Genomic DNA, 21,010 nt, shown 5'->3' with positions numbered 1-21,010 from the left:
ATTCCAAAGTGTCACACACTATGCCATTCTGAACACACACCACCTGACGGGGAACCATAGCAGTGGCAGCATCATGCTGTGGAGATGCTATTTTCTCCAACTTTTCAGATTTCCAATTGTTAAAGCATTTTTTAGCAACATGCTAAATATACAGCAATATACTGTCTGGGTAAGAGTTATAAGAATGTTTTCATGTGATTTTTTTTTTTTTTTTTTTACACATTTGAAGTAATAAAAGTGATGCCCAAAAAAGCAAAGTTTAATGACTTTTTTTTTATTCAAACATGGTACAAAAATTACATGTGGACATCAAAGAAAACACCGAACTGTAGAAAAACAATAAGAAAATCTTTTTGGGAATAAGTCAAATATAATTTCAAGTAGTAGTGGCATGGTCTTTGTCTTCCTCCCATTTATACATAACAATATGTACACTGTTAAAAAAAGAATACAACCAGTCTGGAGTAACAGTTTAAAATGTATGTACAGTCAGTCACAGTCATTTAGACGGCACGTCTTCTGTATCCTGAATGAGGCACAAAAACCCTGTAAGGTTTCTCTTCTAGTGTGTCGTGTTAAATAAAGAAACACATTCATTAAAAAATATTCAATACTGAATGTTGAGAGAAACATTAGGAAGAATGGTACATTCCTATGCACACATGTGATGATAAAAGTGCTAAACTTGATTCAGTGTGGAGGAAACTTCACATTTCCTCAAAGCTCTTCTCAAAACGTAAAAATCCAGCAAGTATCTTGATTTTTATTTTTTATTGCTTCAGCATCACAGCATGTTAGTGAATAAGATAACATCTGTATGAGGCTCTTGATGGGATTAGTGTGCCACAGGTAAACAAAATGATTCATCAACAGCACAGCTTGCGCAAAACTGAACTGAAGCCATTTAAGGCTGTAAGTGACTGATTTCACAGCTCTATTTTTGAAAACTAATTACAACACAGTACCTTTGGAAAAGCTGCAGGACGACAAAACTCAGGAAAAAAAAAAGTCATTAGAAAAGTACTTTTTAGGCTTCGGTTGCAGATATTTTCAACAACAGTAGTCACCTTCAGTTATAACTCAAATACAGTACAGGCAGTGCATAACAGAGGTGATGGCAACCAAAAACAACCACAAACATGACAATTATGTTTGTTTCTTTTGAATAACAAAGAACACTTTTTACCCCCGAAAATCATACATCATTGAGGTTTTTGTTTCTTTTCAAATGGTATTTGAGATAGGTTGTTGCACAAAGAAATGGCAGCCAGTATGTCGGGCTCCTGAGGAAAGTCGAGCCGATATTCCAGTGGTTTTAGAGCTGATTATGGTTTCCTGGGAGGCATTTCTACTTCTCCGCTTCTGTAAACATCTAATTGAAATGTGATCAAAAAGGAAAGCCGAGCGGTTCCTTTTTCCTCGCCTAGTCTTAAAATGCTTCTCGTCTTTGATCTTCTAGCAGTTGAATGACCAGCTCAGACTCGCAGGACAGTTGAACATTGATGACGATTTAAAAGTGCTGCAGGTGCTGAGCGAGTGGTCTGTGAACAGCATGTGGTCGTGGAGACTCACAGGCTCAGGAAGCCTGTGCCTGCTGAAAAATCCTCCTCCAAATCCTCGTCTTCCCTTTCCACCTCGCCTACGCTATGCGCCGCTACATTCTTCCTCTTCACCTGTCTGGTGGAGGTCCCCCGGGGCCTCTGCATGGGCACCAAGAGGCGGAAACCTGGCTGGGCGTTGGCAGATGGCATGCCAAGTGATGCGGTAAAGGTCCTGAACGTGCGGGTCACGAGGGAGGACGAGGAGCACGTAGACGATGGGCTAACGCTCTGGACGGATGAGTATCCTGAGCTGTGGAGGTCTGCGGATGAGGCAGACGGTTCTCGGCCTGGGCAGTCCTTGCTCCCGTCACTCCCCGCTTCACAGAAGCTGTCATCGTCGCTGGACAGAGCTCGGCAGTGCTCCAGATTATTGTCCCCATCAGCCAGAGGGTGTAGTTTGATATACATCATGGAAACTGTTGAAAGTAGTAAGAAATTGGTTCAACATACCAGAGAGATATGATCAAAACAATCCGCACAAGCTGTGGCAAGCCATGGTTCCAACAAATCTTCATTACATACTTCTCCAGACTCCAGATTTTTATCGCTTTGAGAACATATGAGATGAAAACATCAGCCCACTTGTATTTAATTATCCGTTATTAAATTATTCTAAATCACTGGTGATGAAAGCGAGCATAAGATGTTCCCTTTGCATGAATCCAAACATTGTTGATTCAAAAATGTTCCACAGTAGAGGAACTGTTTGTACCTAAACAGTCAGGTAAAACCAAACATATGGGTATGACAAAACAATGGAATATCATGAAATAATTCTATAATTTAAAAAAAAGTAAAACTCGTATTGACTTATTAAGACAGAAATATTTCAAGCTTATTTGTTTGAATTTGGGATTTGCATCATCTATAGGCCATTATAATCAAAATAAAAACAGAACGAGGCTTAAAATGTTTTACTTGTGTAATAATTAAAGATAACATACAATTTTAATCTCCACAAATCAAGACATTACGCTGGTTTCAGCTGTGGCTTTGAGGCTTGTTTGGCATATGAACTGAACTCAGCTCAGAACGTTTGATTATGAACTTCATAAGTAAAATAATGTTGAGGACAAAACATAAAAGCACTTTCAAAGGAGTCAGTGTTTACCAGTCTGAACTTAAATATCAAAATAATCAATAACTTGTGTTGCAACAACCAAAAACAAAAAGGTTATTTATTACTTTCCAAATGATGGCAGCTGAAAAAATAATGACAACATTTTTGTTTTCCAGACTGATCTAGATTTGGAGAATGATGAAAGCAAACTTCTTCAAACAATGTGTAAATCATTACTCAATTTAGCTTTCATTAACACAAAAAGTGCATGGAGATAAAACAAACCAGAGTCATTTCAAGTGGAATAATGTCCCACTAAAAGAAGGGATGATGCATTATTCTGCTCCTCTGCATATAAAGTACTTCATTTACATGCATTACACAGAGGCCTTGCAGTGAGATCATCTCCATTTTTTACTCACCATCCCCATCTTTCTCCGCCTCGCTGTCTTCCTCACGGTCCCCCTCATAGCCGGAGCAGGAAGAGTCCAGGCTCCAGTCTAGGATGTCTCCCAGCAGCATCTCCTCCTGATTGGACAGCTCTGCTGTGGGCGTGGCCACCAGGCCGCTTCGGTGGGCCTGTGCGCCATCATCGCGTCTCCTGTGGACAGGGACAGTGGATGAGTGGAGGGGTTACAGTGAGTCACAGCAGCTTCTTGCAGATGGCACTAAGAAAAACACCGTCTGGACGGTTCACCAAGGCTGTTTGTCACGGCACGGGCCCGACGAGAACTGCTAATTGAGCAAGAAAAGTGGCGCAGGAACAGTGGTCATTTTTCTACTGGCGAATTCAGGCTCATGACAGAAGCTGTAGTTTCTCACTGCACAAATAACAGATTCTTCAATGGTCATATACTGTAGCCTTTTAAACATTACTGTAATAATGTAGAAACAACACATTCTTGAATAACTCGGTGCATTTATTTAAGTTAGCACAGCAAGTACAACTAACATCATCTCTCCTACTCTTCCTACCGTTTCTCATTCATTCTTGTCAGCGGCTCCACCTAGTGCCGTGGAGTAGTATTACACAACACAACAATTGCATATGGTTTTCCCACCTGAAACTTAATTGAGTTTTAAAATTACACATCTTCAAAAGACTTCTAGTAGTTTTGTAAACTGTATGTTCCAGGAACAGTTCTTCTGCTCACCCAGAATGGTGAAGAGATGTTGTAATGTTTGTTTTTTTTATTAATACCTATATTTTTATGTCTGTACTAAAATAACGATTGTTGAATAGAAACCCCTCCGTCACATAAACCTTTGCAGATGTTAAGGCTGTAGGAACAGTACATTTTGTCCTCATTGGCCACCTCAAAGCCAAAATTTGCCAGATTGGACTCTGCCTTACCTTTTGCTAGTGTTCGATGGAGAAGCCAGGAAGGTGTGGATGTCAGCTGGTTGACCACTAGTTGGACTAGGTGGCTCCATCTGAGGCACAACTTCAGGGATCTCCAAGATCTGGCAGAGCTCTTTAAAATCCATAACCTTGTGGAAGGGAATAATTCAGAAATCAATAACCATTCAGGTTTAGAAAACTAAGAGAAAAAAAATTAATTGGGTACCTTCTCCTTGCTGATCTGCTGATAGGCCTCATCTTCAAAGCGCTGTTTGACTCCAGTTAGAGACACGTGCCTGTAGTCTTTGGGCACATCTTGACTGAAACTGAGGACAGATGGGAGCGAGGGAAAAAACAGAAAGAGAAAAAATAAAAAATAACTAAGCTGAAAGCACTTCGCTTGCTTCAACAGTATAATCAACTCTTCAGGACAAATCTCAGTTGTCCATTTGAGGATTGGGCCATTGATAGGCTGCACACCTATCAAAGTGACTCAGACTGAGGCACGTTTCTCAACCAGCGATGCCTCCCACCATTTTTATGACATTGTAGCTCTGTGCTACATATTTGCTTTAATGCCAAAATGGGCATCCGCTTCCCTTCTACACAGATAAGTTTGACATCCTATTTCTCTAATCAACGTGGGCAAGCTGAGAACAGCCAGACCCACGACTAATCAATTCCTGTTAACTTTCTTCATGGAGAAGGAGAACAGTTAGGTGATGGTCATGTGTGAGTCATGGGACAGCAATGAAACAGAAAGTGGGCCGCAGTGTTTTTAAGAGCCGTTTCCACTTCAGAACGTGGGTTTCTTTCACACTGTTTTGCAATCAGTAAAGACGCTTTAAAAAAAAAAAAATCTTTTTTTTTTTTTACAGAACAGAAAACACTGATAAGACTTCCTCATTTGAAACAGAAAAGCAACAATTAGTCCTGTTGTTAAAATAAATATTAACTTTGCTGTGATATCAGCAGAAATTGTAATAAAGTTCCTGAACATCTCCATGGCGATTACATTTACAATAATTCCATGTTTTTCCTTTTTGTTTTCTTTGCGATGTCCCCACCACTTTGTGAGCTATAGCATCTCAGGCTATCTGTTTTGAGTAGTCAATAGGGCTGTAGCGATACACTAATCTCACAATATGCTAAGTGATATTCTACTCACGATACAATATCACAATAATCACCAAACAATACGATTTGATGTGATTCAAATCAATACATTAAGATTTTTTGAAAAATCAATATTTTGAGGGGAAAAAATATTGATAACTATAGAATTGATAAAATTACACAGCCGTAGAAGTTAAGACAGTGTGACAACAAGTAGATTGCAAGATGCACTTTTACTATTGTGCTTCAAGTTTCACAAATCATGACGGCCTGTTTTTTTACAACCAGAAATATTTTAAAAACAATCACATTTTGTCCTTTTTAAAGGTTTTCTTTTAGCCACCTCATCAGCAGTGCACATACCCAAGTTTCTTTTGTGTTTGTTTCCAACTGTTAAAGTTTTGAGACTTAAATCTGTACTTTTTTTTCCTTTTTTTTTTTTTTACTATTTTTGTAACTTTCTGCACATTTAACAATGTAGTAGAAAATATAAACTACAAAACTGCTGTGGTAGTTGGATCCACAAATCAGAAAATTCAACCCGTATTCAAGGAAGACATTTAAAAAAAATAAAAAGTGAAATTGTTGGTTTTGAATCTGAGTGAGCAAGTTGGTTGGTTAAAAAATAAAATAGTAAGACAGAATGCTAAAATCAAGAGGCAGTGATAAAGATATAGATACAATATATTTTTAAATGTAATCATCTCAATGTAATTCATTTCTCAACCTTTGCAACAAGAATTGTCTTTAATCCTCCCGAGTTTGCTTGCCAAGTTTTTTTTTTTGACAAAACTTGATTGGATTGGCTAATCCAATCAAAATACACACACACACACACACCGATGCACTCACCACTTAACATAGAGCAGCACAGCGAGAGAAACGAGGTCCTCCTCGGTAAAGCCTGTGTAGTCCTTCAGCAGGGTGGGCCAGACGGGACCTGCAGAGCAGCAGGCAAGTCAAGTTAAGTTAAGCAGAAACTTCACTCTTGCATTATATGCTTGTGTTAAAGAGAGGGTGTTATTACCATAGTGATGCAGTGCCCTTGTGAGGAGCAGTGCAGCGCAGGCCAGCTTGGCGGGAGGCGGCGTGGTGAGAGCAGAGTAAAGCAGCGACAGCTCGCAGACATAGCTGAAGAGGTGAGAGGAGCGCCTCTCCAGGGGGAGCAGGAACAGCAGCACCTCCCCGTAGTCCAGCAGCGTGGGGCTCTGATGGGGGAGAGAAGGACATTTAATTACTACCTCTACAATAGAATACTAAACTAAAGAGCAGCAGCAGTTAGACAGTCAGCAACACTCACCCTTATCTTTCCCTCCAGCACAGACACAACCTCCCCCATCATTCGCACCAGGTCTTCATATTTGTAGGTGTTATCTGTCAGCCAAACGGCCTCGCGTATAGTCAGGATTTCTTTGCTAATATATCTAAAAGTAAATATAAACATTTTCAGTTTGGCAGGATTATGAGCCAAACTACAATGTCCCTTGTAATTTTGGAGAAAAAAAAACAAAACAAAACAATAAAACACTTTGAAGTGTGAAGGCCCTCACCGTGTACAAACCACCATGCAGGCAATTCCTAGAAGCTGAAGGCGGGCCTTTGGGACAGAACGCAGGGCCAGGTATCGGTCAACACAGCCCACAGTCACATGCAGCGTCTGGCTGGAGAAATCCTTCATAGTGGCCACCTCCACGAGCCAGTCCACCAGAATGTACCTGCAGCCACAGGAAAACAAGGAAGTAATTATTTCTTATGCTCCATTCGATGACAAATCTATTCATTTTTTTATTATTTCAGCTGTATGGAAAGAACACAAAACCTATAAAGTATTTGCGTTCCTTCAATTACCACATTTTGCCAACCACAAATTTCACTGTTGCTATGATTTAGTGCTATAGATCAACACAAAACAGTGGATCCCCTTCACTCCTGTGTCCTTATATAGGAGGGGTATAGGTCCCCTAAAATAACCAACAAGATGCACATGATGTCTCTGGAGGAGCTGCAGAGATAGAATGGTTAAGATCAAACCAAATTCATGTGCTAAAATGGCCTAGTCAAAGCCCTGACCTAAAGAAAGTCATGCATTTATGGCCAGACTTAAACTGATATTCACTGAAGGCCTCCATCCAGTCAGAGAGAGGTTGAGGTATTATGTCCAGGGAAATGGGTAAGAATTCAGTCTCTGTATCACTGGTGTCAAACCTTCAGATGAGACTTCATAATTACGCACTGCTTAGTGTTGTTCCATCACATAAAATCCAAAACACACATTAAAGCTGGCTGTTATAAAGGGACTAAAAAAAAAACTAAAAGAAAACATGACAAATCTTTTAGTGGTTTTGTGCATTTTTGGAAAATTGGACAGGTGCCACTGAGAATCTGCTATTGGCAAAAAATGTAAACAAGAATTTTAACCTCCATCATACGAGGTCAAGTGAAATTCTTGTCTCCTCGTACCTCATGGTGTCCTTGATGCCTCGTCTGAGGACACCCTGAGTGCTGTGTTGATGCACCGAGTTGGAGGGATTGAAGATCTGCGCCACAATCTCCGAGCAGGCCTTGGACTCCAAACCCAATGGATTCCCACTGCTGCACACTTTAGCCAGAGACAACTGAGAGGAGCAAAGGAGACCAAACGTTAAAACGTGTTTCAGAACAGCTTTAGAGATCTTGACAGCTTGTTGAACTCTGCTGCACCATGATGACAATCTGGCTTGGGTTTACTGCTGTAATAAGTGTGATTTAGATGAGTCATATCATTATGATTCACTGGGATGAATTGGGGGGGGAACTAAATCCTGTCAGCATCTGTCAGGCCCTCTTTGACACAGTATGATAAATGTTTCAACAGGAATTTTCAAAATGGAGGAGCCAAAACAAAAGAGAGACTGAATGGTGTCAAAGGAAACTTTTGAGGAGCAAAGGGAAAACAAAACCGACAGTGACACAACAAACCACGATGCATTTAAAGCCCTTTGATCACCTGTGCTTCCCAGCATCCTTTGCCGGCGTAGTCCCTGAGGGTTCGCACACATTGAAGATACCTTCCAGGGTCGGACATCTGAATTAAAAAGGAAAAGAAAAAAAAAAAAAGAGAGAAAAAAACACGCTTAGCCTCATTTATCCTTTTATGTAGTTTAAAAAGCTTCCTTGAAAGCCAATGCCTTAAAAGTATTACTAACCAAAGACTTTTGCACATTTTGTCATATTCAAATTTAAATGCATTTCACTGGCAATTAGTAAAAACAACCTTACTATGAGTTTATGTAACACACAGCTCATAGGTTTTTCTTCCACCTGAGCTGTGGACCTCTGCAGGCCCTGGAGAGCTACGCTACAGTGGTCTGAATACTTTTGCAAGGGCAGTGTAAATCTAGCAGTCGCTCCAGGGTTCTACTGAAGACGGAACCAAACTCACAGCCGCTTTCCTGCTGTGCTCCCACAGCAAGTATGAACTCTGCAGACAGCCGGCCCGCGACGACTCCTCCAGCATGGCTACGGCATCCGATCGCTTCTCTTCCTCCTGGAAAAACAGGCAGCACAGATCCAGATGTTCACGGCACGTATTTGGAGAGGAGCGCTTTGTTCTCGCGCTTCTGAGAAAGCGGCTGAATAACGGCGCCTGACACATATTGTTTCTGGCTAACACAAAGTCTCCTGATGTGTCATGCTGTCAAACAACGGAGCCCACTTGGGGGCTTTGAGTAACAGTTGCATAAAGAGAAGAAAGGCAGCCGTTTGGCCTGCGTTCCTGGTTGACTTGTGACAAGGGAAGGCGCATTTACATTTTGTTAAGAGGATAACAAAAAAAAAAAAAAAAAAAAGACAGAAAATATCTGAGATGCTTACTCACTTCAAACAGGAGCAAAACTCGGGCCAAGCAGTGCAACAAAGGGCCCCTCTTTTCCTGCGGAGAAATGGGGGGAAAAAATATCTACATCAATCTGTGTGCATTTACTGCATCACCCAATCGCCAGCTTTCACACTCGTTTCCTCTGAACTGCCAGCAGCGGAACTTACCATGTTGCTTTCACACTCAGCCTTTAGGTGATCGAACACCACGGCCTTGCAGCAGCTGCCAGTGGGCGACCACGGAGGACGGATGAAAACCCAAGTGAAGGGATCCGCTTTGGGAGAGAGCAGGCTCTCCGCCAAGCTGAAGAAGTGGGAGGCTTTTCGACCACATACATCCGCTCGCCCTTCATCGCTCAACAAAGCTGGAGGGGAGAGATGGTAAGAGTGAAGAGCTGCAATCATTTCGTCAAGAGGACTTGCGCCTATCGTTGACGTCCATTCAACTAACATGATGTTTTAAGCAGACATTTAAAGTGTAGGAGGGAAAAACTGCTGTACTTACGTCCCTCATTGTACAAATAGGCAATCCCAAGTTTCACAGCAGCTTCAAAGTTCCCTTTCTCAGCAGCCCTGGAATCAGTGAATAATTTTAGCTAAAAATCCATCCGGAGAGCAATTATAATTATGCTTTTTTTTTATCCAGAAGAAGGATCTGTACCTTTCAAACAGCCATAAAATGTTAGGAGATGGCCATGTGTCTCTGAAACTGACTCTGGCCCATACACTGTTGTGGCTGTCAACAATATCCCGCAGCTGTGAATGAACCTACAACACATACCAAAGGATTTTAGACCCCATCAACAACAAGAGACGTCAAATATGGGTCGCGAGTTGTTCAACTTACCGCTCTGACAGACAGGAGGTCCTCTGCAGAGAGACACTGGAGCACATAGAGAAGAATTTCCTCCGGTAGCGATAGAAGAGTTAGGGTGGACAATCGCTTACGAACCCGCTTCCGAGCCGGAACCGAGTAGCATTTTGAACAACGGCAGTGGACAACTAGAATTAAGAAAGTTATGCAAAAAAATATTTTAATGACCAGTTTTTTCCCCATCCAAGACCAGGCAAACAGATCCATTTACTTCACAATGTGAACAAGCACTTCACATCTTAGTGCAAATTTGGCACACAAATTCTCACTCTAATGGCAAGCCAATATTTACACTTCATTTAAAGCAGTCTGCAGCCTGCTAGCAAACTGTGAACAGACATTCAAAATGAACAGTGCAACAAATTACAAATCTAATGACAACTGATCTGAAATAAATCTGAATTTATGCATTGAGTACTCCAAAGTTACATTTCTTGTCATTTGGTAATGTACAAGTAAAGTGAATTAATAACAATTAAAAAAAAAAAAAAAAACATGAGCGACATATTACAATTTATACTGCTTTTCCTTTTGTAGCTAGAACTCTCATCTTATTCAATGAACAAAATAAATACGAATTGGTGCCAATACCTCAATATAATAGAATTACTTTTTACATAAGGTTATCAGACAGGGAGCATATAGTAGTTCATGTCTACTATGGGCATAATGTTTAAAAAGAACAGTGGTGAAGTGTTATAAGTACACTTTAGAGATATACTACCAAGTACACATTGGAAGTAAATGTCACTTTTGAACATCTAAGAGAGAAAAAGCACACTTTTCACTTGACATGACAGTTGTATTTAATTAGGATATTCAAAATTGGGTGAAATTATACTGAAAAAGTATCTTCAGTTGAAAATATAAATAAAATATATGGTTGAAGGTTGTTTTTTTTAAACATAGCAATTAATCCTACTTTTGCAGTATAATAAAAATATTAATTTCCTGTAACTTTACAGTGAAAGTCACCCTACTAAATTGTTCCCGAGTAAGTCACCCCCAGGGGGACCATTAAGGTAACCTAAAACACATCCAAAACTACTTAAACTTTTTAAAATAAAAGTACAAATGTTGATTTAATTATTACCTGAAACAAAACGTTTTTCTTAAGTTTATTTTCTGCACTTAGGACCAATCTAACGAAGGGGAACTAAGCTGCTGTATGGGAGAAGGCAAATCAAGTGAGCGCCCAAATTTCCCTCCCGTCGTCCAGTAAAGTTGGATTATCACTTAGTTTCACAAAGTTTAAACTCCGAATCTAGTTTGCAGCAGCTACTACAATAAGAACATAACATTTCTAAAAGGGGCATGGGATTGTTTCTTTTAAACATTTATATTTTGTCCTGAAGTTACTGCAAAGTCCAGAAGTAATCGATCACTATTTCAAGTAAGATATGAGCATGCAACCAGTGAATTCTCGGAAGCTAAGACGATTAAATACTATCTTTAAACAGTTATTTTGTGTGTTACTATCTGTTGTTGTTAAGTAAGACAACTGAAAATAAGAATAATTACTTACCGCCCGCTTTCATTGCAAGTAGACTGGTCTCTTCTTAGCAGGATGTAGATGCAAGACTAAGCAGATGTTTAAACGTTACGATTGTAGAAGCTAATATTATTTAGACGTAAACCAGGGATATGATTATTTCTACATAGATAAATACTTATAAAACGTTACAGCTAATGTGAAGCTGCTGTAGCTGACTAATATCTAAACAAGTTACTAGCAGCTTTCCTGAATTCAAATTCAAGCACGCGTCCTGGTTTGGACCCGCCCCTAAAGCGCCCTAGGACCGCCCGCGCACACGGTTTAAACGCTGCGTTCAGTTTGATTGGAGGAGAATGATGACGCCTCTACGCAACGACGCGACATGCTGATTGGTCACATTGAAGAACGATAGCACCGATTGGTTATACAATATAAATTGTAAAATTCTAGAAATTCATTGGACAGGAGAACGCCATTTCGAAGTACGCGCTCACGTGTGTGAATATCTGATTGGTTGACCTGAATATGACAAACTTCCACATTCTTGTGGAGTACTTTGGGAAATGTAGTTGAATTGAATAACAGTGTTTAAAGGTACCGAAATTAAAGGGACATGCACCTACATATTACTATTAATCAGTATCGGAGGAAATCGCATTGAACCTGTTCTTGTGCCTCATTTGTAGTTTAATTTGACTGTTTTTATTGACTTTCATAAGAAAAAGACAAATAATTAAGATCAGAATGCAAATATAAAAGACATGGGATTGCTATGTATCCTGTGATCACTAAAAACCTTTTTATGTACAGCTACAATTGGACAATACAGACAATATACAATAGTGTAAAGAAAAAAAAAATTTTGCCCCTTTACAGATTAAGTCTTTCTTGGGGTTAATGATTCTGTTTATTACCAGAAAAGTCTCAAAAACAATGTGCTTATTGTGAAAAAGTAACTGCCACTTAAACCAATTTCTTTTTTTGAACTCCAGAATTTTGACCCACTCCTCTTTGCAAATGGGTTTTAATTAAATCAGGCACATTGGATATACTTTTGGTATGAATAGCTACAATAACCACATCTCAACCAAACTTAAGCACAGACTTTGACTAGTTCACTCCAAAACCTTAATCTTGTGTTGTAATTTATGATGTACCAAAGCTACAATCTATAGCTTCCCAAGCTGACAAGCTAAATGTCATCTGAAAAAAAAATGTTTAATTTAAGATTTGATCAATTCATGTAACTTCTTTCTAGTAGCTGCCATTTCCAAAAAATAAAAAATAAATAACAAAGCGCTGTTCTGCAAGCATTTAATGCATCTATGTACACTTGTTCAATACATAATACTGGTGTAATTCTAAATTTTTACCCATACCTTATTTGTGGAATAATTCATTTCAATTTCTTCAGGTGGATTACTTATACACCTAATTGTTGTTGATAAAAATCTCTATGCTTGCATGATGTATTTATCAGTCCACCCTGTAAGAAGAATGGTTCAAATGCATCTCCTTTAACCCCAAATCAAAATGACATTCGTGTTCATGACGAGTGTGTAATCTTCTGACCGGTCCTGAGATTGAATCGGGTAACAGACTGATTAGGTTTTTGAAGCAGCTGTCATTGAGGGACTGATATAATTAAGATCTTTGTGTTGCAACCCTTCTTTCTCAGCTGAGTAGTGCCCTGTTGATTGCTGGTCTTTTAAAAAGGGTCACGGAGAAGCAGAGTGCCCTGATAATAATCATTTGTCCCTCTCAGGCTCTCCATTGAGCTGCACATCACATGCGGAACCAATCCCGTCATCACAAACAAAACTCAACAGAATGGTAAAAGCAATCACTTGGAAAGTTAGAAACAATTTTCCAAGTGTATGCCAATGGAAAGTAGGGGCAGCACATTTCCTATTTATCCTTAGCTCACTGGGGAATTTAACTCTTCCTTGACTTCACACTGGAGGTACAGAGTGATCAAATTATCCGACTAGATCGCAGGAGTGACCTCAGTAAGGCTAAGGGCTTTGATATCCTCAACTAAATGCACTGTTTCCATAGAAACGCCAACCCATCTCAAGCACTTTCTCAGAAAAATCATAGGTTGAATGGTAATGGCATTTAAATAAATTATTTTAAGAAATAAAACAACATAATTTGTAAAGCACCACACACAAAGATGTGTCATAAAAATGGAATGATACTCTGACCATAATCATTGTATTTGAAATAGATGAAGAAATTTGTTAAAGAATGAAATTTTTTTCTTGGACATTAAAAACTGAGTTTGCCTGACGGTGCTTGTCAGTTATTACCCAGTCTCATTAAATCTAATATGTCTCATCACATTTGGATAACAATAACTAGGTTGAAATGGCGTTTTAACATAATTTCCCTATGATTCAGTTTGACTGTCTGGTCTTGTGTGTCTAATCTCCGTCTACACCTGGCACCAAAACAGCTGTCGTCATATCTGAGCCAAGTCACAACTGAAATGTAACTCTATCCTCTCTACGAAGGTATCATTTGGAGCCGGCTGCAGGCAGTGACTAATTAGATACAGATTTGTCTTTTCCACAGATGCTGTTGATTTGGAATTTGAATGAAGCATAAATAAAGCCATCAGGCTCCAGATGGCTCCAATCCAGATTTAATGCTGTCATACTGAGCTGCCAGTTGTATCTCTATGCCTCTCTCTCTAAGGTGATGTCAGTTTTGTATAACTGAAAGTTTTGAGAGAGGTCAAATAGTGTTGAATGTTCTGGTTGGAGGCCAAGTCCTGTAGATACAGAGGCGGATGTGTTGCTCCCAAGTGGTTTCCTGTGATCTGTGCTGACAGTCGAAATCCAAATGACCACTTCCACCCGCGTCTGCACTTTGACCTGTTTGGCCGCTCCACCCAGTAGAACGATCTAAACATTGGGTCCCTTCCACAACTGCATCATTTTCCCACATGTTATCAGCAAATATTAGAATTTGCTGGCCATCCTTTAAAGGCACAAAACAAATTAAATTAACGCTACCCATTCAGAATTGGAGAATTTTGTCGAAGGCTATAAAAAGTGTAAGGTCAACTCAACGAGAGACCTCTAACTATTAGTGTGGGTGTAAGTGTATTGAGTTTGTGTCCATAAATCAGATCCTGAAATTTCCTTAAGAAAAATCCAAACCTTTGCAAAAAGAGACTGATTTTAAAAATCCTTGCAGTTACATCCTGGAGATAGTGTGGTTTACATGCATCATACTATGTTACAACACTCACAGCCATGGTGATGTTAACTTCTGACCGTGTATGATTGCTGTTCATTTATATTAGCAGCAGTTACAATATGTCTGAGGGTGGCCTGCCAGTAGGGGGAGCTATTTATTCTGCCTGACACTGGCCAGTCTGATTTCCTACCAAATGACTGCATATTTCTGCCGTTAATCCAGTCCGACAAAGGCAGTACATGACAAAAGGTCTGCTTAACACAGATATTACAGCTATATGTGAAGTTGAGCTGGGTTCTGCAAAAACGTTTTTATACTTTAGGAAACAACTGTAATTTGTAATATGGCCACACTGTTTTTAGCCCCACCCGGTTTGTTCACAAAGAAACAACTTTATCAATCAAGAAATACAAAACATGTTTTCTTCAAGACACAAAGCATAAACATTTATTTAATGCAATAGAAACAGAAAGAGAACATTAACATAAAGATAGAAATACATAATACAATTAATAAAAAAAAAATTCTATATACAGCACCAAAAATTGGAGGGCACAGTAAGCAACATATTTAGTGAAGTAAACAACAGCAAACAGACTGACAGCTTAGCTGTCTACTAGGAGAGGGACATTAGTCCCTGCAGCAGAAAGAGGTAGACTTTCTCTTTAAAAATTCAGAAGGCAGAGGAGAAATCACTTCATGTCTCAGACAAAAATAATAATAAAATCTGGTCAACGCCCACCAACTTGTACTGGCACAATACAGCTTAAAAATGTAAATTTAGGTATATCTATCCGAACAAAATATAGTCAGTGTGTGCTGTACATGTAAAAACTGCAATGATATACGAGCCAAGGCAAAAATATAAGACTGTGTACCTCATTTGTTTCTATTTTTTGCAAGCACTACATTCCCCAAGACAATTACCCATCAAAGATTTCACTCTTTCTTTCTGCTCCTCTAAGTCAACAGCTTTAAAAAAATCAACATATATAAGGCAGGAGGTTTCCAGATCATATGTTTAGTATTTACTTTAATTTAAACACTGAGTATTTATGTATAAAAGACAACAAAGGATCTCCAAATGATGTTTTTCTAAGGGGCTCCATAAAGTGAGCAGATGTAAAAGTAGCTCACACACAAAATGCAGAGGCAGGCATCTTGTTAGGTTGTCCAATGTAATGTCATTTCAGAGCTTCTGCTTTGTCTCTGAGCTTAAAGGACACCACTGATCTGAGCACAAATGTAAAAAAACAAAAACAAACTGACATATGAAGTGAAGGAAATTAATGGTTACTGTAAGAATATTTTTGGAAATTGTTAAATCTCGCGGCAGCGAGAGTAGATTCAGAGATGAGCTGCTACGCTCCAGTACAGCAGAAATCATCACTGTAACCTCCAGTGGTGCAACATATCTCCTTGTTAAATAATTACATTCTTTTCAGGATGACTGATCTTAATCTAGCCGCAGGCATTCCTCTCTGTTCCCACATACATTTCGAAAGCAGTGACTTCCAAGACCCTGCTGCTCATTACCACTATTGTTCAACCCTCAGTTGCTGCTGTTTAAACAACCAAGAGTGTGGCTAACATCAGCACAAAACACAAAGCAATGAGCTCCAAACCATTAGAACAGGCAGTTCCCGAAAGCAGACAGGAAGGCAAAAGCCATTTTACAATTAGTAAGCTGAAGCTTGAGATGGTCTGTGGCTTTGTAAGCTAACTGCTCAACGTGCATGTATAGCCATGCTCTCCCCGGCGAGCGTCTCTGAACTCCAAGCCAGGATCAATGCGGTTTTGATCAATAAAAGTTCTTAGAGATCCTGCAGAGCCAGCTGAGTCATTCATGTGGAGACAAGTAGAGCATATTCCCTTCACTCAATCTATGTGTACATAACACACATTCCTTCTCTGATTTCATGTTTTGTTTCAGCTCACATAACATTCAGTCACGACAAGGAGTGTTTAAGACACCAACAAAATAGCCTTGTGCATCACACGCATTCACTGAATGCCCCTATTCACAAGCAGTCCATCTCTGAAGGAAAACGTGTGGGAAAGGGAAACCCCAGAGATGATCAGAACCAAAACATTACTCAGTGCTCAATGGTGAGCAGCTTTGTACTCTACTCTGACAAACTTACTGCCCATCAACTATGGGGGAGACATTTGCTGGGTGAAAGAAGAAATAGCAGATTTTTCTTTTTTTTTTTGAAGTTCAGATAGAAATGGGGGAATGTGACAGAGATTTTTTCCATTAGTGCATCCTCAAGGCAGGGAGGGGTGATGGAGGAGCAGGATGAGTCAAAGTGCCCCTGCAGCGGCATGCTTCCCCCAGGCAGTGTCCTTCAATAAGTATCCCTCACACAGACACAAAGCTGGGTGTAAATACCCGCACTTGACAGAAAGGCAATCAGTCAGTCAGAAAGTCAATGTCAGCCCCCACGCAAAGCTACAAAAGGCCGCTGAAAGCATGGACTCGGAGATGGGCATGTGTGCAAAATTTTCATTTCCTCAGGTCTTTCTAAAGAAATCTCTCAACCAAATATTGATCTGAGACCAGTTTACCAGTCCTCTGCCCTGCCCGGGTCACCATCGGCACACATGCCACCAAAGATACTGGCGGACTCAAGTTCCACTCTCCTGTTGCGTATAAAAAGCCCCTCGCACATTGCTGCAGTGTCACAGGACGAGCGAATGACGTTGGCGGGTGACACGGGCATGCTGCTCTTTCAGCTGGGTGTCAGGTTGCAGTCTTTGGCCCACTTCTAACCTCTTGGAGAGTCACCTGTCCCGATGAGAGGAATGCTGCGACTGACGTTCCCCGTGACGGCAGCAGCAGTACTGCAAAGCGTGTTGGGTGTCAACACATTAAAGCTCAAAGGGTCTCTCCATGCTTGTAAACACACAAACCGTGTGTTTTTGTGTGTCTCCGCCATGGTTGTTTTGGCAAGAGGTACCTGCTGCTTGATGACCAAAGAGAGTTTCAGGAATTGTGATCCCAAAACCTTCTCTAGACAACAACGCCTGTCCTTTGACTCTAATTTCTTTACCTGAGCTGTCTCTCAACTCGGTGATATATAAAAGAGGGGATTTGGCATTGGTTGAAAGTAATGTGACGGGTTTTTCAGCTATTCCTTGAGCAAAGACAAACTCTTGGCCAGTCTCTGTTTTTAGGTTCTTCTAATTGCTTTCCTTTATGTGCTTCATAGGGGACACTGCTCAGATGTCAGAGATTCTCCCTCTTTCTTTTTCCTTCTCTTCTTTTTGTGGAGAGTCCAGCAAGCACCCGCCATCAGCAGTAGCACAACTCCCATGACAAGTAGCACCACTGATACAACTTTAGTTTGTGGCAGGTCGTTGTAAGTGTAGGTCACCCCTGTTCCTGCAATCCCTATGACCAACGAGATGATGCCGAAGGGAAAGATGCAGTGGTACCACGACTTCTCCATGCCTCCAGTAGCTTGAGACAGACGCTCCAGGGAGGAGAGAACTTCAGGGACTTTAGCACCACCAGCCTCCAGAGACAAACTCTCCTGACCAGAGTTTATCTGGGGTTGTGGTTGGCAAGCAAATTGTCCGGTTGTGCAGCCCATCTTAAATGTGGGAGCAAGCCAATCCCAACTGAATCAGAAACGCTGATCCTAGGCACCAGCCTGGAGAAACAAGAGATAAAGGAAAAACAGAAAATCAGCAAAGAGAAGGTTTGCGCGAGACGGAGGAAATTACTTGAGCTGCAATCTCTGGAGCATGTCAAATAAAGGCTTCTATTGAGCACTGAAATCCACTCACGCGTTCCCTCCTCTCTTCTTTCCTCGCTGGCGGTAACGCTCTACACAGGCTGCTGGTTCTTCGACAGCACATTGTACACTCTGCACATAGTAGTGCCACAGAATATATTTAAACGACTGAGGGAATAGGAGGAGCAAAGACTGGAATAGGAAGTCCACGAGGTACGATTGGCTTATTTTGAGTGACATCAAACCCTGAAGAAGGGAGGACAATGGGGAAGCATAGGAAGGGGGAGGGGAGAAGACTTTACATCTCCCTCCTTTCCTCAGTTTCCCATCATTGCACCTCTATAACAGTCTTTTACAGTTTTTTTTTTTTTTTTTCTTCACAGAATACAACCCTCCCATTGGGAATTAAAATGCCTCCTGCTGAAAAACACTGGAAGTAGAGAGGGAAATTCTCATTTCCACTTAGAAGAACTAGTACTGCACATATGCACCACATTTAATCTCCAAGGGGGGAAGTGGAAAAATTGAGAAATTCCAACTTCAGCAACCATCTACACTTCATTACATGCTTGTAAACAACAAAAAAGATAAATCGCATCAAATCAGGCAAAATTCAATGCACGGCCATGGTCGTGATTAAAAACAGGCAGCCCCCTGTAATTTCCCACCCCCACACACAGTAAACGCCAGCTCTTTCAGTCAGCTCTTTCTGAATGAAAGGCAACCTGGTTGTAGTTAATCTCTCAGTATGCCCGAGTCGCTTTTCTGTGACAACAACATCAGCCTAGACAGCTTCCTTTTCCGTGGCTGAAATGCACGGAAAGAGTAAATGCGGGGTACACATCTGGATTTCTGTCTTTATCTGGAGGCATTATGGGCTTGAAGATGGAGGCAAAGCATTTTTTTTTTTTTTTTTAATGTCTCAGTGATTTATGGAAATAATTATGGATCAGGAAAACAAGTAAAGGTTTAGAGTTTATGTATGCAAAAAAGAACATAGGAGCCTATGAAAACATACCATGCCCTGGAAAAGTATTTATAAACCTTTGAACTTTGTCACAGTTTTTTTTGTTTGTTTGTTTGTAATGCTACAAATACAAGTTCAATGTATTTTTTAGGATTTAATTATAGACCACAAAGCAGTACATAATGGTTAAGTGGAATTACATTTGTATGTGGCTCTCAAATTGTTTTTTACAGACTGAAAATTGTGGCATGTATTTATATTCACTGCACTCAATACCTTAAAACATAACTTTTTTGCAGCAGCTACAGCTGCAAGGCATTTTGGAAATCTCTCTCCCAGATTAATGTAGCAAAAAAAAAAGCTTAAACTCAAGTCAGACTCGGTAAAGAGAAAGTGTGATCAACAGTTTTCAAGTCAACACATTTTCTCAATTAAAATAAGGTCCAAACTTTGACTAGGCCAATATGACACATGAATAGGCCATGATCTCAATCATTCCTGTGTATTTAGGGTTCCTTTTGGACGGTGAACCTCCAGCCTGACTTCAGGTTTTTTGCATCGTCTAATAGGTTTATTCCATGGCTGCCATGTGTTTCATCAATCTTACTGAAGAAAAGCCTCCCCAAAGCATGACGCAGCCCCCCCAGTGGCCAAAAGGACAATTTTATATGCAAAATCAATCATTTATTACACGTCTAAAGGAGATGACAACCTACTAATCTGTTGCAATATTTCATATATTAACACATAATATTTTGTCCTTTACAAAAACATTTCAATGTTCACTTATCACACACACCCATCCTATAAAACTCCTGAAATTCTTTAATGGCTTTTGGTGGACTTATTCTCATACAGAGATGGCCCTCATCTACCCAGCCCTTTTGAAAACTTCCTGGAGGCACCAGCATCCCACAGCATAATGCTGCCACCATCATGTTTCATTCTTGCTATGGAGTGTTGGGGCTTATGTGTGGGATTTGGTCAAATCCTGGTCACCTGACTAGACCTATTTCTTTTATTTTGTATAACTTGAGTTAAACTGCAAGTATAACTCCTTATGCTTGTCTTACAAAGTATTTTTTCCACTATTGTAACAAACCTTTGATGATACTCTTACCTATGATCAGAACTAAAGAAGCTTTTGAGACTTTCAAGAAGCAAGAGAAGTCCGGTTGATGTCTATTTAAGCCATTAGGCGTCTATAGACTAATTTGAAATTTCTAAAGGCATTTAATTAAACTGAATCATATTTTATGTCAACTCTATAGTTGCTTTGTACTTTCTTAAAACAAGTCAGAACTTTAAGGTGTATGGTTCCAGATTTACTAGACACAATCTGGAAAAGTCCAAGGGGCATGAATACTTTCCAAGGCCCAGTAAATGAGTATTGGAAAAAATAACAGCCAGTTTAATTACATTTTTAACCCCATGGCTTCATTAACAGGACCTCAGCTTGGCAGCAAATCAACTCCCGATAATTAAAGGCATGCACGAAACAAATGAACAAATACTTTGTATTCCTCTGTAAATGACAAGCGCGGTTATTTGTGGGGACAATTGTTGTTAGGTTACCAGAGTGAAAAAGCAGGATTAAGCTGGCTGATTGTTGAGGGGAACAAAACAAAACAGAGTTAACAAGCAGCTCACTGAGCAAAAGACGTATTCATGAGCCAAAGACAAATAAAAGAGAGAAAGTGAAGAATGTGTTTGTGAACAGCAGAGGCAGAAGGGGAAAAAAAAGAGTTTAAAA

General features: G+C 40.1%; 2 protein-coding genes across 2 annotated transcripts; both read right to left on the bottom strand.

Moving 5' to 3' along the window:
• Positions 1–253: 253 nt before the first annotated feature.
• ccnf (cyclin F) lies at positions 254–11,636 on the bottom strand. The gene is made up of 17 exons (XM_014983592.2): positions 11,374–11,636; positions 9,822–9,976; positions 9,636–9,742; positions 9,480–9,547; positions 9,143–9,339; positions 8,976–9,029; positions 8,541–8,645; positions 8,106–8,183; positions 7,580–7,734; positions 6,670–6,834; positions 6,420–6,543; positions 6,147–6,327; positions 5,972–6,059; positions 4,230–4,329; positions 4,016–4,152; positions 3,084–3,262; positions 254–2,017 (listed from the first exon to the last, which is right to left on the bottom strand). The coding sequence occupies exons 1-17, from the start codon at positions 11,384–11,386 to the stop codon at positions 1,569–1,571; spliced, it is 2,355 nt and encodes a 784-aa protein (XP_014839078.2). The 5' UTR covers positions 11,387–11,636; the 3' UTR covers positions 254–1,568.
• Positions 11,637–14,969: 3,333 nt separating this feature from the next.
• LOC148158032 (transmembrane protein 100) lies at positions 14,970–20,030 on the bottom strand. The gene is made up of 2 exons (XM_088008364.1): positions 18,343–20,030; positions 14,970–18,206 (listed from the first exon to the last, which is right to left on the bottom strand). The coding sequence occupies exon 2, from the start codon at positions 18,144–18,146 to the stop codon at positions 17,757–17,759; it is 390 nt and encodes a 129-aa protein (XP_087864490.1). The 5' UTR covers positions 18,147–18,206; positions 18,343–20,030; the 3' UTR covers positions 14,970–17,756.
• Positions 20,031–21,010: the final 980 nt, after the last annotated feature.

This window comes from Poecilia mexicana, unplaced genomic scaffold (assembly GCF_051168715.1).
Source record: "Poecilia mexicana isolate PSO_F unplaced genomic scaffold, ASM5116871v1 scaffold_8, whole genome shotgun sequence".
NCBI classification, from domain to species: domain Eukaryota; kingdom Metazoa; phylum Chordata; class Actinopteri; order Cyprinodontiformes; family Poeciliidae; genus Poecilia; species Poecilia mexicana.
The sequence above is the reverse complement of the archived record's forward strand: the minus strand, read 5'-3'. Positions and strand labels throughout refer to the sequence as shown.